General features: G+C 48.4%; 11 protein-coding genes across 13 annotated transcripts; 5 read left to right on the top strand and 6 right to left on the bottom strand.

The window, feature by feature from the left end:
- The first annotated feature begins 1,741 nt into the window (after positions 1-1,741).
- On the top strand, positions 1,742-3,450 carry PV09_03204 (uncharacterized protein). Its single transcript, XM_016356371.1, has 3 exons — positions 1,742-2,019; positions 2,154-2,354; positions 2,402-3,450. Exons 1-3 carry the CDS (start codon positions 1,904-1,906, stop codon positions 3,162-3,164), a joined length of 1,080 nt encoding a protein of 359 aa, XP_016215894.1. The 5' UTR covers positions 1,742-1,903; the 3' UTR covers positions 3,165-3,450.
- Positions 3,101-4,887, bottom strand: PV09_03203 (uncharacterized protein). The gene is made up of 4 exons (XM_016356370.1): positions 4,599-4,887; positions 4,320-4,536; positions 3,815-4,260; positions 3,101-3,756 (listed from the first exon to the last, which is right to left on the bottom strand). Exons 1-4 carry the CDS (start codon positions 4,642-4,644, stop codon positions 3,560-3,562), a joined length of 906 nt encoding a protein of 301 aa, XP_016215893.1. The 5' UTR covers positions 4,645-4,887; the 3' UTR covers positions 3,101-3,559.
- A 742-nt stretch (positions 4,888-5,629) lies between these two features.
- Positions 5,630-7,304, bottom strand: PV09_03202 (uncharacterized protein). Its single transcript, XM_016356369.1, has 3 exons — positions 7,039-7,304; positions 6,363-6,885; positions 5,630-6,292 (listed from the first exon to the last, which is right to left on the bottom strand). Exons 1-3 carry the CDS (start codon positions 7,209-7,211, stop codon positions 6,125-6,127), a joined length of 864 nt encoding a protein of 287 aa, XP_016215892.1. The 5' UTR covers positions 7,212-7,304; the 3' UTR covers positions 5,630-6,124.
- A 123-nt stretch (positions 7,305-7,427) lies between these two features.
- PV09_03201 (uncharacterized protein) lies at positions 7,428-8,644 on the top strand. The gene is made up of 3 exons (XM_016356368.1): positions 7,428-7,563; positions 7,704-7,828; positions 7,890-8,644. The coding sequence occupies exons 1-3, from the start codon at positions 7,516-7,518 to the stop codon at positions 7,939-7,941; spliced, it is 225 nt and encodes a 74-aa protein (XP_016215891.1). The 5' UTR covers positions 7,428-7,515; the 3' UTR covers positions 7,942-8,644.
- A 414-nt stretch (positions 8,645-9,058) lies between these two features.
- Positions 9,059-10,405, bottom strand: PV09_03200 (uncharacterized protein; the record flags this gene model as incomplete). Its single annotated transcript, XM_016356367.1, has 2 exons — positions 9,059-9,809; positions 9,870-10,405. The coding sequence occupies 2 exons, from the start codon at positions 10,403-10,405 to the stop codon at positions 9,059-9,061; spliced, it is 1,287 nt and encodes a 428-aa protein (XP_016215890.1).
- Positions 10,406-11,842: 1,437 nt separating this feature from the next.
- On the bottom strand, positions 11,843-15,406 carry PV09_03199 (aminodeoxychorismate synthase). Of its 3 annotated transcripts, XM_016356364.1 has the most exons (5): positions 14,723-15,406; positions 14,350-14,660; positions 13,846-14,303; positions 12,855-13,793; positions 11,843-12,803 (listed from the first exon to the last, which is right to left on the bottom strand). In XM_016356364.1, exons 1-5 carry the CDS (start codon positions 14,872-14,874, stop codon positions 12,318-12,320), a joined length of 2,346 nt encoding a protein of 781 aa, XP_016215887.1. In that variant the 5' UTR covers positions 14,875-15,406; the 3' UTR covers positions 11,843-12,317. The 3 variants fall into 3 exon arrangements, with proteins under 3 accessions (XP_016215887.1, XP_016215889.1, XP_016215888.1); XM_016356366.1 differs by having other exon boundaries at positions 14,350-15,406; XM_016356365.1 differs by having other exon boundaries at positions 13,846-15,406.
- On the top strand, positions 15,068-16,278 carry PV09_03198 (carbonic anhydrase). The gene is made up of 2 exons (XM_016356363.1): positions 15,068-15,448; positions 15,503-16,278. The coding sequence occupies exons 1-2, from the start codon at positions 15,189-15,191 to the stop codon at positions 16,044-16,046; spliced, it is 804 nt and encodes a 267-aa protein (XP_016215886.1). The 5' UTR covers positions 15,068-15,188; the 3' UTR covers positions 16,047-16,278.
- PV09_03197 (uncharacterized protein) lies at positions 16,203-17,506 on the bottom strand. Its single transcript, XM_016356362.1, has 2 exons — positions 17,335-17,506; positions 16,203-17,241 (listed from the first exon to the last, which is right to left on the bottom strand). The coding sequence occupies exons 1-2, from the start codon at positions 17,396-17,398 to the stop codon at positions 16,712-16,714; spliced, it is 594 nt and encodes a 197-aa protein (XP_016215885.1). The 5' UTR covers positions 17,399-17,506; the 3' UTR covers positions 16,203-16,711.
- PV09_03196 (uncharacterized protein) lies at positions 17,329-19,133 on the top strand. The gene is made up of 5 exons (XM_016356361.1): positions 17,329-17,599; positions 17,740-17,823; positions 17,885-17,896; positions 17,949-18,045; positions 18,101-19,133. The coding sequence occupies exons 1-5, from the start codon at positions 17,470-17,472 to the stop codon at positions 18,966-18,968; spliced, it is 1,191 nt and encodes a 396-aa protein (XP_016215884.1). The 5' UTR covers positions 17,329-17,469; the 3' UTR covers positions 18,969-19,133.
- A 457-nt stretch (positions 19,134-19,590) lies between these two features.
- Positions 19,591-21,240, top strand: PV09_03195 (uncharacterized protein). The gene is made up of 2 exons (XM_016356360.1): positions 19,591-20,060; positions 20,112-21,240. Exons 1-2 carry the CDS (start codon positions 19,687-19,689, stop codon positions 20,872-20,874), a joined length of 1,137 nt encoding a protein of 378 aa, XP_016215883.1. The 5' UTR covers positions 19,591-19,686; the 3' UTR covers positions 20,875-21,240.
- PV09_03194 (uncharacterized protein) lies at positions 20,933-22,970 on the bottom strand (the record flags this gene model as incomplete). The annotated part of the gene is made up of 2 exons (XM_016356359.1): positions 22,252-22,970; positions 20,933-22,201 (listed from the first exon to the last, which is right to left on the bottom strand). Exons 1-2 carry the CDS (start codon positions 22,837-22,839, stop codon positions 20,933-20,935), a joined length of 1,857 nt encoding a protein of 618 aa, XP_016215882.1. The 5' UTR covers positions 22,840-22,970.
- Positions 22,971-23,267: the final 297 nt, after the last annotated feature.

Below are 23,267 nucleotides of genomic sequence, written 5' to 3'. Positions count from 1 at the left end.
TGACCTGATAAGGCGGCAGATACAGCTTGGCCCAAATAGCGAGTGCACAACTCGTTACTTCATCTTTTCCTTCTGATCCAGTGCAATATGTCGAACAAGCACATGACGTCGCTCAAGTTCATGTCCTGAGCCTCTTTGTATCCATCCTCTCAGTGCTCGATGTACCTGGTGTAACTTCCTGAGTGTCATTCGACGGACTCCCCGTGCTTTCCTCGGTCAAGTATGCCGCACGAGCTCGACGAATTTCGATTGTCGGATGCGTTGCACACACCCTAAGCGCCCAAGCTACAGCATTGTCGCCGTAAGGTGACGAACATGCCCTGGAAGACCGAGCTTTATTAATACACACACGAGCTCTAACCAGCGTGGTATTTACGCTGGAATGAGGACCGAGCTGCTGGCATAGGAATTAACCGTCTCCGCTTTTGAGTCGCAAGCTCCTTCCAGAATCCCGACCGCAGTCTGTCTTTCAGGAGTTGATAGAGAGACTTTTTCCCTGTTTCCTTCAGCGTCCAAAACCTACTGTGCAAATTGGCCATTATCGCTTGCTGCATCCGGTGCTAAAAACATGCGAGTATGTGCTTGTACTGCGGCTCAGAGACGTTTCTGGACAGCTACCAATTCTCAGCATTGCCATGCTTCTAGCTGCGAATGGGTACAATGCATTATCTTTGCCTGCGATGATATCGAAAAACTTGGTTTCTGTCATGCTACTTCGTGCTTGAGGCATAAATTCGTCTTCGCTTTCCTTCGCAAATTTCTCTCAAATCGCTATCGTTTTCCAACGTTCGAGGGATCAGCACAATGGAATCCCTAGGATCCCCAATCGGTGTACTCTCGTATTTGTGAGAGGTTTACTTTGATCTTCTATCGCGTAGTAGTATTAGGGTTGAAGCAAAGGCTCAAGTTGATACGTCTTGACATATGCCTCTTTGACGTTCAAAGTTGGCTACAGTTATCGTGGCGCAACTCTTCACGGGTTCTCGTGCTGGCTACTGGGCGAGCCTGTGGAAGTTGACCCAGGCACGTCACGTTTGGTTCTTATGCGGCTTATATTACCTCATAATCGGTCTGCACTTCAGTTTGTTGGCTTAGCCGTTTCTTATGCTTCTTCGCGAAACGCTCGTGTTCTTCCCTTTTAGGCCTCTCTTGTGCCTTTGAAATCTTCTCCAGTTCGTCCATCACACGTCGTTCCCGTTCTAGCTTATCCTGCCCTGCCCCTGTAAACCTCTCACTCGAGTCTTTCCAGCTGCTCCATTCCATGCCTTTCCTGCCTCTCGTTCTTGACGTGACGAAGCTTACCAAAGAAGGCAAGGCACGCGGGTTAACCCAAGTTATAAACAAAGAAAAGACGGTAGTGCGTCCACTTCTTCTCATCAGGGCTCTGCATCTCCTTTTGGAAAAGCGACGATTTATCGCCCTGCTAAATCAGATGAGCCAGCTGTCTGAGTTTTTTCTGGTAACTGCGGGAGGTCGAAGAATAGCAACAAAGCGCAACATGATTTCTTCACTCCAGACCCAAAGCTGCTGAGCTGCTTGAGACAATAGCCTTTGAGAAAACACCACAATGATTGGTCGAACATCGAGGTGGAAATACACGTGGCTTCTTAAAATACCTGCCTTTTCTCCACCATTTCTCAACTCATTGAGAAGCCGCGGTAACCCTACTGAACTCATCCATGCAAGTGGGGCTGACAAAATCGCGGAGATCCACTCCATCTCTCGCAGGAGTGCTGGATCACACAAACCTCCCAACGGAATGAGGACAAGTGGTTTCCGAGATAATTTGATATCGTGGGCTATATCAAGAACTGCTCACTTGTAATAACCCCTCCAACCTTTCTCCATTCCCCGGTTTCCCACCCTTTCGAAACTTGGTGGAGCCGGAACTACTACCACGACAATGGCTCTTTGGACAGAACATTCGTTTACATTTGACAATGGACAGTCGAAGCTACGGTATCTTTCATCTGGTCCTGAAAACGGACCGTTGATTATTTTCATTCATGGCTGGCCTGGGTAGGTTCGAACGTTGTCTCCTGGTCATACAGCATCTTCCGTATCAAATGCGCATCTTCGCATGCACTCTGAGATGAAGCCTCGAAACCGCCTTAGCAGAGAGATCTTGTTAATCACCACTAACTGTCAGTTAGCTGCGCCGAAACATGGAAGCCTCAGCTCCAAAGCTTATCTACCCTCGGCTTCCGCGTCGTCGCACCAGACATGCGGGGTTACGGCGGAAGCACGTGTACGAAAGAAGTCACAGACTATCGCATGGAACGCCATAATTTGGACATGCTCGCTCTCATCCAGCATCTTAACCGCCCAAATGCCGTTTGGGTCGGTCACGACTGGTTAGCGCGACCGCTCATGGTGCTTTGCTCCTCGCTGATGGTGACAGGGGTGCGATCCTCGTGTGGGGCTTTGCAGCCCATTATCCAGAGAAGTGCGTCGCCGTGTCGAACATATGCGTCCCGTATCGAACTTGCGAGTTCGGGATCGAGCATATGATCTCCCTTGTGAACCGCGACGTCTATCCCGAGGACAAGTTGCCCAACGGCCAGTGGGACTACGTCGTCTTTCACAACGAGTCGCCTGAGGAGATGGTGAGACAGCTCGAATCAAACCCTGAAAATGCGATGAAAGCACTGTACGCGCGGGGTCACCCGGAGCGTGTGGGAAAGCCGTCCATGACAGCGTTCACGAGGGCCAACGGTGGCTGGTTCAAAAACGGCATCCCCGACATTCCTCTCGAAATGACTGTTCTGAACGGACATCCGGATATTTTGGAGGCATTAGTAAGAACAGTGACCATGAATGGAATGCAGGGCCCGGATGACTATTACCGCAACTTCGAGCTGAACGCGGAATATACGAAAAGCCCCAAGAACGGCGGCGTGCTGTCGTTTCCTGTGCTGTTTATCGGGGCAACCTACGATTCCATTCTCGACACGACGACGAATGCAAAGATGGTTGCCCCTATGAGAGAATACTGCACGGATTTGACGGAAGTGAACATCGACGCGGGCCACTGGGTTGGACTCGAGAAACCGCTGGAGACAAATGCGGCGCTAGCTCGGTGGCTAGTAGAAAGTGTAGGCGATTATTGGCCTGGTGCAGCTTTGGTAAGAACTCTTAAGACCAGAGGTGGCTCAAATCTGTAAGGGAGTTGGAGAATATTGAATACCTAAAAGCTGCGTGACTCATGCTATTGTTTTAACTGACATCGACAGGGGTAATGTGCTTGACGGTGCTTGAAGAAAAAAAAATATTATGAAGTTAACAATGAATGCGTTGGTGTTTTTTTCTTTTCGCCCCCAACTTCCTTAGCTGAGATTGAATGGAAGGAAATTAACTAGGTGTCCAACACCACCAGAACGCTCGAAAATTGATGCTCAAATTGATTGATCAACGAAAATCGTCCAGAAGAGAAGAGAGCTGTATTACCCGTACTAGAATAAGAAAATCTCCCCAAAAATTTCACCCTGGAGCTTCCAATTTTTCTCGGCAATCTTGAGCCAGGTGTCTTGTCGTTATGCGGTTCGTATGTGTGTGTGAATCACGCATTCTCACCCCCGAGCAATGGTTCGCGTTCACGGTCACCGCCAGCGCCATCGGCCCGTTTGAATGGATCCTTACCGAAGATGCCAGGTACAGCTATCGCAAGCGAGCCGAGGAAGAGAAGCGCCATGATGATGAAGGCCTCGATCCATTGCACAGCAACGATGACGGTGAGGAACTGAGCAACGCCAAGGGCTACATCCTCGTTAGCGTTGTCACATTAGCTGTTTTGAACAAGGTGAATGGCGCTTACCAGCGGATAGAACGGAGAGCGAGAAACCCAGCGCCCAGTCCTTGAAGACGATGAGATAGAAATATCCGTAGACGAGCCAGGTCCAAACAAACACGTTGGCTACGATCCTCGCTGCCAGGTGCTTGGCATGGACGGCAACAGCACCGGTCCAGTACAAGCTCACGAAGGTCCAGGCAAGCGGTGCTGCGACAACGGCAATGTGGGTCAGCTTGGTGGTCTTTGGATATTTGAAGTAGGCGAACGTCAGATTGAAAAAGTTAACAATCTGTAGGAGCAGGGCCCAGCCGAAGTAGGAGCGGCACCACAGGTGGATGAAGCCGAACTGCAGGAGATTGTGGTACGTGAACGTGCTGGCGAGGTTGCAGGCTGTCGTCAGCGTTTCGGAAGCCAGGTCGGCACTGTAGAGAGAGGCGATATATGGGATCTGGAGAATGTACAGAACAATCCTGGGAGTATGCATCAGCTGTTGTGGTCATCGCAAAGAGTCTCGCAGATCGGGACGCACCAGTAGATGCTGACGATGATGGCGTTCAGAGCAAAGGGAGTGTGGTGGGCCCAGTTCTGGTTCCAGATCTTCCGCCGCTTGTACTGGCCTTCGTGGGGCTTCTCGAAGGCATAGTAGATGCTGGTTACTACGAGCACCAGCCATGATACAGTGGCGACGATGCGGAGAAGGATGACCTGACCGCGAGAGTACGATCGCTGCTCATGATTGGGATTGACTGTTGGACTGTCAGCTAAGCGGATGGCTCTGCTTGGAGCTTTGGGAACAGGTGATCCGTACGTGCATTCGCATGCTCCTCGATGTGTTCTCTGACCTCGCTCGACATCTTGGCGGCTGTGCTCTCGGAGTATAGAGCCCAGTCAGTGGTTATGAGCCCACGGCCTTGGTCACGTCAGCAACCGAATGAGAAGAGCGAAAAGGAAAGAAAAGGCGGCGAAGAAAAAACGTCGGCGAAAAGACGTAGCTAGGCACCAGCACTTTAAGAATGAGGGCACCTGGTTTCCCTTGGCCGCGCGAATGCAGGTTCTACTTTAAAAGCGGGTATCCCAAGTGAACGTCTTGACCCATAGTTACGTTACGTCACCACTGCGTTGCACCGTCTGCGCAAGCCATTGGCCAGCGCCAAAGAGGGGTCGATTGTGTCTTCGGCGGCACGAGGCCCTTGGATGGCGCGCATGGAGGATCGGGACGTCCACTATTTTCTTTTCTCCTCTTGCGTTTGGCGCCTCCAGCTTGGTGGGCTCTGCTTGGGGCGCTGCTCTGGTGGTTCGATCCCAGCTTCTCGCGGGTGCGAACGCAGCAGGGCAACTGTGGGGTAAACATGGGAGCGAACGCCCGTTTGGTCGCTACGCATGACCTGCTTTTTGCTCCCTGGTCATGCAGGCGATCTCGTTTCGATGCTGGAGTTTTCCCGATCCTGCCTCGCTCGTCGTTGCCAGCTTGGCATGAGGGCAAGAGTCCAGTGTTCATGGCTTCCCAACGTGAGCGGTGCCGTGTGAAGACGGATTTCGCAGGACGCCCGCTGACGGCGAGCGCGTGTGGGCCTCGCCGAACAACCGTTCGCTCATCGTGACCACAGCTTTTGATCATAATTTCCGCGTCTCCGATGATGTCCTTCGACGGCCCGCAAGCACGCAGCAAAGCAGGCTGGATTCTCGTCGGCTTCACGATGCCGGTTGGTTGAATGTACGTGCTTTCCGACTCGTGGCCAGGCATTTGGATAGCCGAACCTCTGGGCCATTCTCGTCGCTGTGAAAAAGCTTTCGATCAACACCGCGGGCTAGTACTCGTTTTGTCACCGACATTCGTCGGTTCAAGTGCACGTGGTCTGATTTGCTAATACCTTGGAAAGCTTGGGAGGATGCCAATTCATAATTTGTCCATCATCCTGTTGGGTCTTTGCAGATCTTCTGCACCTCAGGTCTTCGCATGACAGCGCGGGTTTATGCCTGGTTTGAACATGAAGTATACACGGATTCGAGAAGGGCGTGAGAATGTGAATTGCTCATCTTCCGCTGTTTTCTCCGTTGACCTGCACGTCCCATCAGGTCTCGTGCATGAACAACAGTCGCGAGACCCCTGTTGCTTGGATGAACATACGATAACAACGGTTTAGGATGCTAATGTACAGTGTATCACCCCCAAAAAGGGTATGGGCCACGAGCAGAGATTGTCCATCTTATCTCTTTTCTAATTCTTCTGCAGTCCTACATCTGTTGTGAGCGCTCCTGACTCGGGAAGGCGGGATCCAAAGAACGCCATGCTTCTATCTGATCTTGACCTTCGCCGTATGGTCGTCGACGTGTTTATAACTCCTTCTCCTTAACAGTGCCATGTGTACTGGTACCAGGTCGTTCCCCCACTGCCTCCGGACCTCCTAGTGCCCTAAATGCTGTATGGAAGAGCCATTCCGTGGCGTGTTCCACAGGCTGATCAAAGAGGTACGGTAGTGCCGGCACTGCGGAGAGACCGAGCTATTACATATGTTAGCAAATTCACTTTCTAACCGCTCGGAAGAGACAGCGGAGGAGAGGCAGCACGTACGCCAATCGGACCCCACGTCCTCAGCTTCACGTTCTTTACATTCCTCATGGCCTTTCCGCTGTATTTCACGATACTGTGTATGGTGAAAGCCGGCAGCCCCATACTCGCTATGCTTTGAAACACCGCTCTTTGCGCCATCACAGTCCTGTAGTCGTCGATCGCTCTGACCTTCCCAGGAACGCCCTGGAGCGTCCCCGTCCCCCCCACACTATGCTCTAGCGCCGGTTCAGGCACCTTGCCACTCATTTCAAGTTGCACCTCGTCTTCAACGGTACGCTTCTCGGGGTGCAGGATCTTTTGATTGCGGACGTATGCCTTGTATCCCTCGTGCAAGACATCGCCGCCGATGTACGCCCAGGATATTCCATATGCAGCCCGAACGGCAATTGGGTGGGCAACAGGCCGGAAGGACTCGCCTATATCTGATGTGTAGGCCACATAGCGGTGGGCGGCAAGAAGTATGGTGCGAAAGCGTGCGGCGTAACCGGCGTAGCGGACCGAAGAGTCGGTCGATTCACCTGCTCTGTAAGGTGTTTTGTTGTTAGAGAGGGTGACAGCTAAGGTTGGATGTGTCATCTTTGGCCAGTCTCAGATGCGCATCATGTTTGTGAAATGCGATATCTGGCTGAGGAAATACATGCTATGGTAAGCAAAGAGGTCGACGGAAACAACATACCTTCCCTCATACACAACCTCCCACAGCTTCTCATCGTCATCTAGTGTTGCCTGGAGCTCTTTGGGCAATTTTGTCCGCGGTAGCGGCTCGCTCAAGCTCTGCGGTCGCGGTTCCTTGCGAATATGTTCAACCTCAGGGTCCCATGGTTTCTTTTCTCCACCGTTCTTTGACATTGTGAGCGTGCGATCAGCTTTCACAAGCCTCAGATCTCACAAGCGAAGGCTGATGGGAGGCGGTACGGCTCAAAACCGGAGTGGACGAGACCAAATGTCGGGTAATGACGCTGAGTGACGAACCGTGCACTGTGAACGGCTCGTGAGGCTGCAAGGCAGCGAATCCGTTCCAAGCTCGGCCGGGGCAGGACCCGTTCGGAGAAGTTTCGCCAGCAGCAGGTGGACTGTATACAACCGATCATCCATTGCCATTGTGCCTTCATCTCCTCGAATTCCCATCGTCTTCTCCTCGAAAACCGCCATAATGGTTCAGATGTACACAATCGCCGGCAGGCAGGTCGGCTCCCACGTCGTACGTCCTTTTTGCGTGTTTTTGTCGCCTTTTCGACTTCATCCATGCTCCAAGCTTCGCGCCATCGATATGAAGATGTGGATTGTTGCGATGGAGTCCTAGGATCTTGAAGAAACTAATTAACTTTTGCGTTTCTGCAGCTCGCCATGATCACACTCGGCACCACCTTCGTGACGGCGGGATACTTCATGCGCGGCAACCCGGCGGACAAAGCCCAAGGCCCACCAATTGGAGCTTCAAGCAAGGAGGAAGAGAGTTTCGTGAAGTGCGTTTTGAACTAAGCTGTCAAGGATTACGAGATGGAAAACTGCTAACTGATGAGACAGGGAGTTTATCGCAAAGGCAGAGGATAAGGCAAAGTCGGCGACAGGACACTAAAGAAGGTGATGAGGAAACATGGCATATCGCTCAAAGAGGCGACATGAAAGGTGATGCATGTATAGAATGGTCATGTAGCTCCGCCTGGGGAAGCTATTGTACAAAAAATGCATGATTTGCTTGATCCAGTCGGCCACGGAATCTTCTGACGCGCTCGTTCAACCCGCAGCTCTTCTGTCTTCTGATGCATCATACCATCAGCGCCGTAGCCTCGTCATGTCCTCGGATTGCTCCTGACTATGACTTTTGCTGGAAGCGCTAAAGACTTTCGTCCTCTGAAATTGTTAACCAGCTCCATAGCATCCTGTCTGACAAATGAAGCCGAGGGACTTTAGAGACGTGCTTGGCCTTGAGCGAAATCTCGATTTCTCCTAAGGACTTCTAGGAGGGTTCTTTCCTTATCACCGAATAGAATTCAAGAAACCTGTACATAGCGTTCATCAAAGGCAGCTGCACTAGAGGGAGAGGAAGATGAGCATCAGGTCGAAGAAGAGAATCAGAGCAAGAGTGCTTTCGATGACGACATTGACCTAATATTGACAGGAAAATGTGGCTCCCTGCAAGGTAGCGATTCACCTCAGCATCGTTCTTTCTCCTTGAGAGTGCAGAAAATATGACAAAACTTTACACAGCCATGCGCCTACGGAACCATCCGGGTTTAGAACAATGCAATAACATTAAAAGTCTCAGAGATCAATCGGCTTACGAGTCCAACTCTGTCCTACGCCTATGTTATAGCGGCTGCCAAAGGAAGAGAATGCCCGGTATACATGAAAAGCCCCCATTTCGAGCTTCTGGTTCAACGTGCAGAAGGAGAATAGATCATCGACTCAGAGGTGCTGATTTGTTCATCAACGTATAGGGGAAGACCAGGGGGACTGAGTTAGACGACGGGTATGGAAACGGCGGTATGTTATTAAATTCACCAAGGAATACATGAAGTCTCATGTCTGGAGTTCCAAGCACCGACTGAGGAGCTAAGTCCACATTTCTAACCCGAGCCTCACTCTACCGTCTTCTTAGCGGCTGCCTCTAGCACAAGCAATCTCTTGCGAACGGCCTCACCCTTCTTTCCACTCCCATCGGTACTTTGCGGCTGCGCATTTTTCAGTGATTGCTAGTCAGTCGAGCCACGTAGACGATGAGGCAGTTGCAGGGAGGCTCTTGCTTTTCTGAGCTCTTTCTGAATGAACAGCATACACCTACAGTTCTCGAAGAAGACATCTGAGTGCTCTGTGCTCAATAAAATCATGCAGTACATATTGGTGACGCGCAGCCACGGACTGGCCCGCTTCGCCGATAGTGTTCTCAATGGACTCGCGACAGCCGATCCTATCAAAGTTGCCCAAAGAAGCACTCCAGCCATATCCCCGTGCCAGCAAAGGGCTATATCAGTTTTTACGAGATAAGACGACATCGTCTCAGCGACGTCTGGCGCAATTAATACGGAAGCCTCGGCGAGCGGAATCCGATGTAGAAGGGAAGTCGCATACACAAGGGCGGCCAAACGTACAATCTCGTAATAAGGGTTTCCAGAGTTAGCTCGTCGTCGAAGGAGTCTTGCTTGCACCGCGGCAGCGCTTGACTGGAAGCTGAATGCTTCTCTCCTTGGCTCTTCGTTTTGTACGACGCAGAACGTCTCCAAGAACAATCCCGTAAGAGCCCTGGCTTCGATCAAGATACCGCGCATTTCTGGGCTGCAATGCTTTGCGCGTCGAAGAGTTGAAAGATCCTCGCTCTTCCAATACGCGGGCGATTCGGGAACATGCTGGCACAGGTTCGGCAAGTGTGGCTGAAGCGAGAATGACGCATTCAAGAAAACGTCTGGGCAATCAATGTCGTAGCTTATTGCGACGATCATGATTTTCCTGCTTGATGTCAGGTACTCACCCGGTCACAAATGTTGCTCTGACTTGTCAAGTGCTTACCCTGCGGACATCGCCCCCATCTCGTCACTCCAACCAATTTTGCTAAGGCCTCCTCTGAGATTCACGATGCTCAACAAGCCATTCATGTGCGTCACAGAGACGTCTCGGTTCCCGAAGACTATTTCGGCAGAGATCAGCTGAGTGATCGCAATATACGTCATGTCCGATGGCATTGCAGCCTCCTTCATCGTCGAGTTGCGTATCATCTGCAGCACTTCGCACTTTGCGGCAATTGTGGCAGCACTTTCCACGTCCAGACCTCGAAGAAGATCAAGATGTGCAGAGGCTAAGGCAAGCGAGCTGAGGAAGCCGAGCTTGTCTTCCGCGATCCGTTCTACCCAAGCCGGAGATTTGCCGACACGGCCAAGGGCTGTCAGACAGTGATGATAAATCTCAGTAGTATCGATTCTTCGATCGCGAAACCTGTGCAGCCTGGTAAAAGGATCGACATTCCACCCCAAGCTTCTCTCAACTTCCACGAAATGCAAGACCGGATTTGCTCCTAATCTGCCTAGTTTCTGTGAGCCTGTCAACATGTGACGGTCCCCATAACCGGATTTAGCCCCAGTCTCTTTGGTATGTTTGAACGCGTTGCAAGAAATATAGCTCGACAAAGTATCCTGAAAGAGTTGCAAGGCCTCGACACCTCTGGACTCTTTTTTGAGAGAAGATTTGGATGGGTGCTTTTCAGACACGTTTGATTCAGAAGCCACCTGAACATTCGTGATAACTTTGATGGGCACCATAGAATAACCCGGTATGTTGTTGGTCGTAGCAACTCGACTCTCTGGTTGTCCATGACGTTTCTGATGTTTTTTGTACAGATCTTCTCGGAAGAACGGTCGACCGCAACCTGGGTAAGGACAGATAAGCTGAAAGCTGTCATTATGGCCAACCTGATGTCGTCGTAGGTGTTCAGCACGGGAAAATGTCTGTAACCACAATATGTAAATGTCAGCTCAGATATATCACTGCTTAATCTAGAAGGGTAAATTGACGAGGCTTAAATAGAGTGCTTCCCGAGGATTTGGATGGCGAGCGCGGAGACTTGGCGGCTTGTTATGCACTAATTAGTGTGAATCTCGTCGCATCTTTCATACTCTACCAACTAAGGAATCGGTCGAGTTGATGTTGAGGAGTTTAACCGATTAGGAAAAAAGATGGGCTAACCATACCTTTCCACAAAAACATGTATGAACCTTTAATCCTCTTTTTGCGGTGCTGGCCTTTCCCGTCCTTGTCATGCCCTGGATTTCGTCCGAATTTGTAGTGGAGATAGACTGAGACCTGACCATAATTTTATTTTGGCCTCGTCATATACATCTAGGCAGCTTTGGATCAAAGATGGCGAATATCATCGGGAGCTCTGAAACGAATCCAGATCCCTAGAAGAGTATTTAAGACAATCTTGGGTCATTTTCAATTCGAACCGCCGGTTCTTGGCTCTGATATCTGTCAAAACGGGGAAGCCTGATCTTCAGGCGTAACACGCGCCATGACATCGATGTCTTCCAGCGGTCAATCATCAGATTTGCAGAAGCCATCCAGTGAGGAGGCAACCTGTTCTGCCATTGTCGCTGTTGAAGGACCATGCATCCTTACCTAAGATGGCTGAGATTGGAAAGGATCTTTCCTGACAAAGCGGTCCTTGAAATCAAATCGGCGCAACGAGCGAATCACAACAGCGCAAAAGCTCCGAGAGCAAACCAGGTTCGGCCGCTGCAGGCGGACTAACGTAACTTTTGGAACGTGCTTGAACAGAACACCATGCATCGTTCTGGAGAAAAGGGAGCACCGCCTCCTCCAAGCACATTCGCAATCTGGTGGTTGATCGCAGCAATTCGGACGGATTTATAAAAAGATCTTTAGGCCGTGGTCGCGTTGAGCGAAAATGCTTCTTTTTCGTGGATTTTCTAGCCAGCGTCGACAGCACAGATTTCTCAATCAACACAGACTTTGTTGTCCTCGTTGTTCTCAGACTAACGACGCAGAGAAACCGTTGGAATTTAAGATGTCTTGAGCGTGATACAAGAATACATGTGGATATTTTTGATGATGTTGTACATTTTGATATTTATCTTTTTCGCAAACAAAGCTTGTCGAGTTTTCATCCTCCAACTTTGCATTGCGCTCTCTTTTTATGCGTGAACAAATGGCGTGATCAGGGATTTCGAGATCGGCCAAAAACCTCCGTATTTGGGGAGTGATGCTTCATTTCCAATGCCAACGTGCGGCATCATCAATGCCATTCGACGTCAATGTATATATTCCCACTGTGGTTCTGTTTCTGAGACCTCTCAGCCATCTTGGAAATGTGTGAGTGTAGAATAGCCGCCCCATAAGAATTCATGTTTTGGATGGCTCTAAAGCTTTCCAATTCACTAGAGCGTGCATGATTTTCATCGACTGGATGTCTTGAATCACACTAAACACAGAAGCCTCACACGATCACTCCCTGATAAAAGGGTCGAGGCTGTCAGCCCTTCGTTGGACAATCTCAATGTCAGCCACCGCCCGAGCTTTGATCAAAACTTCCTCCCATTCTTTTTGCGCGTTGCTAAGCCATGTGATCGCACCACCAGCTCCAATGTTAAGATCATTGCCGGTTCGGACTACGGTACGGATGATAACGGATTGGTCTGTTGCTCCACTTACGCAGAAATATCCTAGGCAGCCGGAGTAGATACCACGCTCCTTTTGCTCCAGGGTGTCCAGTATCTGAACAGAGCGAAGTTTGGGTGCACCGGTCATAGACCCTGGAGGAAACACACTTTGGATCGCTTGCACAGCGCCGACTCCTGGTCTAACTTGAGATTGGATGGTCGTGACAAGTTGGTGTACGGTCTCATAGCTCTCGACCTGCATGAGTTTAGGAACCTTGATAGAAGATGCATGTGAGATTCCGTGCAAGTCATTCCTGATCAAATCGACGATCTGTTTTCCTGTATTAGAGGAGATGTGCTAAATTATGATATATCGCCTTACCATGAGGTTCTCTGCAAGCTCTTTGACATCTGTCGCGAGATGATGCTTTTGAAGCGCGTCTTGCTCAGGATTCTTACTGACCGCAACTGTACCTTTGATTGGCTTCATCTCAACGGCACCCTGACCACTGATCGAGATGAATCTCTCAGGTGACGAGGACAAGATGGTGACTTCTGTGGCGGGGAAATTCATGAATGCCGAATATGGCGCAGGATTTCTTTCCCTGAGACCGCGGTAGAGGTTAAACGGGTCATGGCCATTTAGTTGTGCCCGAAATTCGGTTGTGAGTGTCATCTCGTAAGATTCGCCTTCTTTGATTGCCGACCTTACTCGCGATATAGAGCTGATGTAATGGTTCATGCTATCGGCGGAAAGGAATTTTGGCAGTGTTTCTGAAACCTTCCTCGGAAATATCGGCGAATTGAACAAAGCTTTCGCGCTTCGGATATAGGCATCCAACTGTTGTTTATTTTGCACGATTGGAGATTCGAATTTAGTGTAGGAAGCAATTGGATCTGAGTCACCCAGACGAACGAGACCATAAAGCCTCCATTTTTTCTCTTGATGGTCGAAGCGTAGCACATTTTGAGCGAACAAAAATTGAGCATCTGGATGGGCTTGTTTGGCGCTTGAGTCGCTGGGACTCCAACAATAACCGGCCAATGACTCACGCTTCATCTCATAGCCAAAATAGCCGATGAAGCCGACCTGGAGAGTGGCCTTGTTATGATGGTCTTGCTCCTCGTGGGGTTTGTATTGGGTGTTGCACCGGATTTCCTCTTGGAACGTGTTAAACCATTGCCAGAATGAAACATTTAATGAAATTGGGGATTTTGGTGCACCATCCCGGAACAGCGTCACGGTTTTTGACCGCGTTGAGTATGACAGCGAGAAAATGCCACTTGCCAGATAAGAATAGCGAGAATGCTGATCCCGATTCTGGCATTTTATGTTAGCTGAAGATCTCATTGAAAGGCTACCACCGCCTTACTTTGGCGCTGTCTAGCCAAGCTTCTCCATTTTGTGATGAGTTCTTGATCAGGGAGTCGAAGACTATCTCGGGGAGAAGATCCCCGTCTAGGTCGACAGACATAACGCTATAGGCGTTCTTCGTTGTAAGAACTTGGCTTCGGTATTCTGCTTCTTTTTCTGAACTGTGGCTGGTTTTCGACGTGATGATAGTTTCGGAACCGATTTCACGGAGCACATGAGTTTGAGATAGCCTTGAAGCCCGCCTTCTTAGCCTGTCAGGATCCAAATTCCAGAAATTCATCACGATGCTCCTGAAGTTTTCCATAATCTCGTGGCCATACGTTGAACATATGCTTTCAGGATGCCACTGGACACCGTATATCGGCTTTTCACAGTGCCGAAGGCCCATCAACACTTTTTCTGAAGCATCTGTTTCACATGATGTCCATGCAGACACAACAAGGTCGCTTGGTATGGCTTCGATCCGTCAGTAATTTGATGTCTCAACCTGAGCCATACTAACTATTCGGATCCAAAACAAGGCTGTTATACTGGACTCCTGAGATGGTCTGTGGTAGGCCTTTGAAGAGACTGGAGCCATCATGTTGAATCTGGGACACCTGGCCATGCTTAATACTCGGAGCATGCACGATTTTTGCACCGAGAGAGGCACCTATTCCTTGATGGCCCAGGCATATGCCCAGAATAGGCACATCGGCCTCTCTGATCAAGCGGCTGTTAAAGCCGAAGTCAGCTTCACGATCTGGTCTACCTGGTCCCGGTGACAGAATTATAGCATCGAATTCTGGCAAGACCGAAGTGGTGAATTCGCGCCTACGTTAACTCATGAGTCTCACAAAATTAAAAGTATTGTGAAGGACAGCAGATAGTAGTACCAACTGTACTCGTCGTAGCGGATGATGACTGGTTCCCATCTTGGCGAATAAGGATCGTTCCTCGCCTGGAAAAGTTGCAGGATGTTCTTCGTGTATGAGTCATAATGGTCTATGATCAAGACCCGCAGAGTGGACTCTTCAAATTTCTGCATTTCAACCAACTTGGTCTCGTAAAAAGAAATTTCCTGCGAGAGGGTAACGTCGAGGATCTAGAACGGCAGGAGATAATAGAAATTTCTCAGCCTGGTCTGCGTAGTGCTGAGCACACCCCTCAAAGTAAGGGTCGCACTAAGCCCAAGTCAGCTCTCAACATGCGCACTTTTTTAGCTTCTGCATGAGCGGTAGATCTCCTCAACCATGCATCTCCGATTTCTCCCTGCCTGTTAATCTCATTGCTCCCGTATCTAGGCGAAGACCTTGTCATTCGAATCTCTCACAGACCCGTTGTGCGAATTCGCTTTTGTTGATGAGGTCACAGGCCCTTTCTCAATCTTCTGTTTTAAGAGCAGCCCTCAGACCAAGAATCAATCGTACCGCTATAGCAAAGTTTAGCCCGATCCATTCAATTCGCTTGTGCTCCAAGATGTCTGATAAGCAAATCTCGCAGTACCTCGAGCAGTCGCACGACAAGATCTTCGAGGCCAACAAGAAATGGGTCGAGGCAAAGAAGTCCGCCGATCCAGCTTTCTTTGACAAGCTCGCCGCTGGGCAGTCGCCAGAGTATTTGTACGTCTTAGAACAAAAGCTCAGCCAGATCACCTGACGCTCACATCACAACAGGTATATTGGATGTGCCGACAGTCGAGTGCCTGCCAACGAGATCATGGGTCTCGATGCTGGTGAGGTGTTTGTTCATAGAAACATCGCCAACTTGGTTCCTAATACAGACCTCAACGTCATGGCCGTCATCAACTATGCCGTGCGACACCTTCACGTGAAGCATATCATTGTGTGCGGGCACTACAACTGCGGTGGTGTCAAGGCCGCGATGACCCCTGCAGACCTGGGAATCCTCAATCCATGGCTGCGAAATATCCGTGACGTGTACAGATTGCACGAGGCCGAGCTTGATTCCATTGCGGACGAAAGCGAGAGATACAACCGACTTATCGAGTTGAATGCTATCGAAGCAGCGCGGAGCGTTATCAAGACTGCCGCAGTGCAGCAAAGCTATCAGAAGAACGGCTACCCTATCGTTCATGCCTGGTGCTTCGATCTTCACGATGGGTTGCTGAAGGACTTGAAACTGGACCATGCGACGGAGCTGAAGAAAATCCAGAAAATCTATAACCTTGGTCCTGAGGATACAAGTAACTCAGTCTAAATGGTTAATGGACCTTAACATCCATTAACTAGTCGAATGAAATACTATCGGGTAAATGCGCGTCGGTAAAAATGGATAGCGTGAAGAATAAAATATTTTGATCTAGCGAGGTTTCTGATGGAGTGAAGCTGCTTTGGACACATAGGGCACAAACAAATCATACGTTTCACTATCTTGCAACCGTGAATTTTTCTACCAACTAAATCCCTGCAACTTTTAATTTTGAGATCGGCTGAAAAGATTGAGTACAAGAGTCAGACCGTCCCTGTTGATACAGTGCTTCCAAAGCCACCTCCGCTGAGTTGACGAGTTCTGCCATCCACAGGTGTTTGGACTTGTCAAGCTATCAATACCAATGAGATTGCGAGAATGAATTTATTCTTCTGATAGCTCGCTGTGATCAGATTGGTATCTGAGGCCGCCATCCTTGCTGTGCTGCTTGAAATGGGATTTCCACTTCAGAGCCTTGCGAAATATCGTTCGTATACATCAGAGGCAAAACTCACAAGGATAATCCGCCCCCCAACACATGCTTCCGAGGCGTAATTCATGGGATAGATGGGCCTGCGGTTATTTGTGCTTAACCGTAGCCTCACTAACAGTATTCTAAACGGAAGCCGTGACATATGCCATACTCTTGTACCCTATGCCGCAGCTGTGCCTACTCAGTATCCGTACTTCCATATCTCTTCCACATATCCGTCTGTCAGCTTTTCATCTTTCCCATACTTCTCTTGCCACTGCACAAATCCACCATCCAATACATAAACCTTTTGTTTCCTTGGTCTTGTCGCTACAGCTTCTTGGGCATCTTTCACCTCATCCTCCGCAGCCACTTCTGCAGTAGCAGGATACATTCTTTCCATCTCCCTCAGGTATCTCAGCGCTGCACTAGGACCTCTCTGTTGGCTCAACGCACAGTGAAAAACTACCTTTTCTTTGTCTCTTAGCTGGCGAACCAACTCAGGCATCCTCCAGTCAAGTGTTGGGGTTGGTGCGTGTATTGAGCCTCGGATATGGCCACCAACGTGGTCGGAGTCTCTGACGTCAATAACTGCTATCTTTGACTCTGATTGAGGGCTGAGAGGGTTTGCGAGAATCATGCCAGCAAGATTTTCGCGTGTGATGCGGGGGAGCGTGGCTATTGTTACGTTGGACATTGCCGCGGTGATATGGTGCCGAAAACAGGAGTAAACTTCAGGCGTTTTGGGGTTAGCGTCTCGTAAATTATTTCATGAAAGATGAAAGGATCAGAATGCACTGCTTGGAGGGTAGAGATAGTATTTACCGTGGTTGTTGAAAACCATCTTCGCCGCTGGTTCGCTTAGTTGCGGATGCTCTGACGAGAACATCAAAGATCACGTTTTTATTTAGAAACTGTCATTTGACATTAATCATCTGCATCCACCACGCGTAAATAACCATGGATATAGATGAGGAAGCGCCACCATTACTTGTTGCTTCTGATGATGCTGCTTCTGATGTTCCTGAACTTCTCAATGCTACAGTTGAAAATCTTAGCCTAACAAAGGTCCCCATAACAGTGGTAACCGGTACGTCTTAAGGTAAACCAGTTTTAATTGCAGCATGATAGAGTCTATTGACACCGTGAAATATATGGTTGTAGTTTCATAAATATAGAAACTCCTTCAGTTCTGCCATTGAATCACGGTTGGCTAATCAAACATTGAAGGCTATCTCGGAGCAGGAAAGACTACGCTGCTGAATTACATTTTGAACGAACAACACGGAAAAAAAATTGCTGTGATATTAAATGGCGAGTTGTGCAAACGCGATAGATTGCGAGAAAAAAACAGAAGCTAACCTATTGTGTTTAGAGTTTGGCGATTGTGAGTGCAACAGATCTACATGGCGAACTTGAATTTTTACTAAAAGAAACAGCTGCTGATATAGAGAAAAGTCTTACTGTGAGCAAAGATGGCGAACAAGTCGAGGAATGGCTTGAACTTGCCAACGGCTGCATATGCTGCTCGGTAAAGTGAGTTCTTATGTGTTCGCCTCATTTTTGAGTGTTACGCTGATCCATCAAATAGAGATCAAGGGGTCAACGCCATAGAATCACTTATGGAACGCCGTGGAGCATTTGATTATATCCTGCTTGAAACCACTGGTCTCGCGGACCCGGGAAACATCGCGCCTATGTTCTGGGTAGACGAGGGCTTAGGAAGCACCATATACTTGGACGGTATTGTAACCCTGGTAGACGCGAAGAACATCTTCAAATCTCTCGATGAGGATCCGTCTGAATCAGTCGATATCGCTACAGCGACCCATATTGGGCCCGAACTCACTACAGCTCATCTGCAAATCAGCCATGCTGACGTTATCGTCCTCAACAAGGCGGATCTTGTAACGGAGGCCGAACTTAACAAAGTGAAGGAGAGACTTTCGACTATCAATTCCTTGGCAAAGATACATGTTACATCTCATAGCAGAGTACCGCAGCTTGAAGGTGTTCTGCTTGATCTTCACGCGTACGATGCAGTCTCGGAACAGGATCTAACTTTTTCATCCAAAGGCCACAGCCACCTTGATCCTACAATATCCACGATTTCAATCAAGTTTCCCATCATAGGAAATGACCAGCTAAACCTCTTAGACTCGTGGCTGCAGCAAGTGCTTTGGGAGTCCGTCCTACCTGGTGAATCCAACGTGGCAGAGAAAAGCTTTGAAATTCATCGTACGAAAGGTCGAATCTACACGAGTGACGGAAGAGTCAAATTACTACAAGGCGTCAGGGAAGTCTTCGAGCTGATAGATGAGGATGCAAGACTGGGAACTGTTGCAAATGCCGGGCTAGGTGTTGTCCCTGAAAATGTGTCAAAGGTCGTCCTCATTGGACGTGGACTAGAAGGCGAGGCCTTCACGAGCAGTTTTCATAAGTTTTTACATATTACTTAACTTCGACTTAAAAAATACTGAACATCAATTGTTAAGTATCTTCAGGCATATGTTATGCGACATATAACGCCTCTATCTTGATGTCCGCTCATTAGACATGCTACGGAAATGATACAGAATTGTTACAAATACTTTAGGCCAAGAATATAAAATGTTAAAATCTCCTCAGCATGGCGCAAAGAGGTCAAATTTTAGTTTGGACGCCATCGTATATGACACAAACTCGCTACACTCATACTACGCATGCGTCCTAAGCAATTGAATGCATTCAGAAGCACCTCATTTTGGTGCATGAAGACCACATGATGTTCATCACATGCACACATGTATAGCTTTAGCTAGATTTGTGGGGTGAAATAAAAGTGTACGGAATACTTATTTGAGGTATGTCGCCTCCCACTTAGAACTAACTGTGTGCGATCTACGTATGCATATTTAGCATCATTGAAACTTTTAATATTTTCATTTAGATTTCATCAAATTCATTACTAATAATGGAATATGAACGTTAACTTACTAGGGAATAGAAATTTGGGATGAGCGCTACGTCAGCCACGATTCTCCATGCCCAGGCTCTCCGTGCCCAGACATCATTCAACGTGTCAAGGATGTGTGCCAAAGTCTCAACAATGCAGAACACTCTGTAAATTTCCAGTCTGGTAAATTCACGATCTTCATCAAAATCCCACGTTCACGTGGTCCGTATCTGAGAAGTGAAATGCCTTCAACCGGTTCTCGGGGCGCATCGAGCGCTCTTTTCGCCTGTGTCTTCGTTCTTCTTTCAGCTTGGGCTGTTCGCGAGCTTCGCATCGGTCCAGTAGGAAAGAAAGCCGGCGAACTTCTCGAGCCGGTTGTCAACTCGAAAATCATCGAGGAGTACGGCAACACGGAGCTCAGATATGACTACACCGGCATCGCTGGGGTGGATTTCATCTTGCGATTTCTAGTTGTCGTATTTCTTCCCGGAGCTCTCGGCATTGATCAGGGCATCAAGCTCCAGGCAGTTTACTTTCTGCTTTCGTTTTTCCCTGTTGTTGCAATCATGAGCATTGAGGCCGGCCGATTGCGAAATAAATGGTCATTGATTTATTTGTAGGTTCGCTCCCAACTCTCGTGCCGGTGGAGTTCTGACTCTGTTTCTAGCACGTCGGTTTGGGCTGTGCTTTATCAGTCAGTCGGCGGCGCAGTCATGATTCCTCTTTATCACTTGGCGTATTTAAAGTCATCGTCAGCACCTAACTACTGGTCACCGCCATCCCGAGCCGTATCACTTCCATATGCGCAAGCTTTGTTACCCAGCCTAGTTCTTGGTTATCTGCTGCCAACGATCTTGGTCTATTTTCCACAAGGAAATGTCTTCGTGACCCAGGGATATATTGCCATTTGGCAAATAGCTCCTGTCATTGTCAATTTATTGTTATTTGTCCTTGCTCCAACATACGCCGTTGGTCAGCCACGTACCAATCGGAATGAAGAGAACTTGGACGGAGACGTTAAGTATTTGAAGCGAGTCTACATGCTTAGCTTCTTTATCGGGGCAATCTCACATTGGGCAGCTGCTGCGATCTGCTTTCTGTCTTCAGACCCCAACTTATCGTTCATGCATGCCTTTTGGCCAAGAGGTGATCTCTTCCTCGGGCAAATGAGCGCACTAACTTTGTCTGAATGCGTACATTACATCTTTCAAATGGACTGTTGGATCATATTTGGTTCATGTCTAGTATGGGCATATATGGCTGTTTTGGACATGAATCGTATATCAAACCAGTCATTTGTCCCACCAGCTAAGGCGCTTGCCGTCATGGCATTGAATACTGTTCTGTTCGGACCGGCTGCTACTGTAGCAGCAGTCTGGTACTCGAGGGAATTAAAAATGGCAGGATTGGCAAAGGCCAAGGCACTTTGATCTACATAAACTAACTGGGGAAACGTCAATCTCTTTGATGCGCCTGATTCTGTCTCATTCATGCAATCATCATATAATCCAATTTTGGATCGTCTACCATGGCATATTTACCATCCATGACATCATGGATGTAACATTCTTGTATCAGCTTCCAATTTGAGTCACTTTCATTCTCCAAGGCCAACTCTCGAAAAATAAACGGAACTGGAGAGCCTGCAATAACGACCACACAATCGCCAACCTCTGCTCTACCGGGTACCATACCCATCATTCCCAGCTCTTTGGTCACGCAAAATTTTTTTGTATACATAGTATTCTGTAATGCCAACCGATAGGGCAAGCTCTTAGCATCTGCTCGTCGATATTGTGCCGTCTCATCATATATCATGAGTTTGCTTTCGTCCTTAATTCTGCCCAGTTCGTCCTCTACAAATCGTTGACGAACAAGCAAATGTTCGAAGCTTCCGGCATACTCCGCTGGAGCAGGTCCATCGTTATGGGTTTTGTTACATATCAAAGTTCTCCAAAGACTCTCCTTGGCCTCTCTTTTTTCTTCATTGAAAAAAATCCCTGGCCAGACAGCTTTTGCAATGTCAAAAACTTCACGAAGCCACTTTACAACCGCTATACCGTAATAAAGATCGTCATGCTCCGTTTGCGTATCTGGCCTAAACTCTGATGACAGGTGAGATATACGATCTACGACCTTGCCGCGAACACGCAAAATTTTACCCTCCAATTCAACATACAATTCTAAATGATCTGCAGCGTGATACCCGGCAGATTCTGCCAACCCTCCTAAAGGGGAACCAGCTCGTCTACTCGTCCAATCAGGTATCCATGAAGGCAAATCCTTTTTGCGTTCGTTATGCGCTGTCCCTCCCTCAAAGAGTAGATCAAGCGTGTGCGATGCTTTCGTTCGAATCATACCTCTTGCAGTACGAAGAAAGAGCGCTGACAGAGACTCATCATCGCTATATCGAACGTCGAAATCTGGGTCCTCGTGACAGATGTCACCTGCAATTCCTAATATTCCGAAGATTTTGTCCTTTGGTTCAGAACAATTAACAAAGCGTGCCAGCCATAGGAGAAACCCAATCTTCAATGGAATCCCTTCATGGTACGAAAAATGACATTTATACAAGTTTCCAAGCCCATTTTTGCCCTGAACAGCAGCCAGTCCGACGCGAGGATCAGACATCGCCCTATTTTCTTCGCCGATTCCGTGTTTTTGCATTCGGGCGCTTATGTGATAAAGATTCCACCAGGGAAAGTACTTGGTGCCATACATAATATACAATGGGTTGGACACAGCAAACTCTTGTATCTATGGTCATTAGCCTCTGTCGATTCTTTCCCGTCGAGAGGAAATCATACCACCCACAGTCTTGTGAAGTAAGGATTGGCGAGCAGCTTTTGCCACATGAACCAAGAATTATCCTCAAGCGGCGGTAACCCAAGTGCAGGAAAGTCTGATGCACGGATGACACTTGCTTCTTCCTGCTCTTCAAATCTGTTCAGTACACGATCAAGACTTATCATCAGTTCGAAAAGCTTATCCTCGTACTCCACCTCACTTTCCGCTCCCATGTGCATCCAAACAACTTTTGCTTGTTTGTATACTTGTAACATCTGTTTGACCTGAACCGCTTTCTCGTCATTGTCGCTCTGGTTGATGCACAGTGCATCTGCCCAGATTCTGTAGCGCTTGTTTTCCCTTAGCCGACGTAGCGCGACGTAGAGGTTCCTGGTGGCTCTAAAGGAAACACCATCACAGAAGATAGCCTCAGTATCGCCGGGATCCCCCCAGGTGTAGGAAAGAGCTTCATAATAAACATTAGGATCATGAAGTGAAGCGCTTTGCAATGATAGGATAATGTCGCTCTCGAAAGCACCTGGTTGGATTTCAAGGATCCTGATTGCGCCTGGGTCCTTCGCAGGCAACGACGCGTAAAGTTCGTCCATGTATAAGGTTCATGCGTCAAGGAAGGTACGAAAGAGAAGGTCCGAGTCTTTAACAGTCTTAGCGAGATGTCTTTTCTTATACAGCCTTCTAGTAATCATCTCGCGAACGTGGGCTGGCAATGTAGCCCTGCAGCGTTTACTCGTATCTAGCTTGGTCCAACACCCTGGCCAGTTACGTCCTTGCAAGACTCGCGCCGTGCATAATGTCTTCAAAGGCAAATCACGACGTCGTCGCATTCTGAAATGTGTTAGTAGACGAAAGATCGATTGACTTTGAAAACCTATTAAGAATTCCAAGAGTGATCAAGACCAGCCTGTTTGTTTGGCACAGGCTTCATGCATTAGTGACAGGAATACACTAGCATCTGTAGACAAGCCCTATCATCTTCTCTCTGAACCAGGCATACTTCTATCACGTAAAAAGAGGA

Source organism: Verruconis gallopava, assembly GCF_000836295.1.
Source record: "Verruconis gallopava strain CBS 43764 unplaced genomic scaffold supercont1.8, whole genome shotgun sequence".
Lineage (NCBI taxonomy): Eukaryota > Fungi > Ascomycota > Dothideomycetes > Venturiales > Sympoventuriaceae > Verruconis > Verruconis gallopava.
The sequence above is the reverse complement of the archived record's forward strand: the minus strand, read 5'-3'. Positions and strand labels throughout refer to the sequence as shown.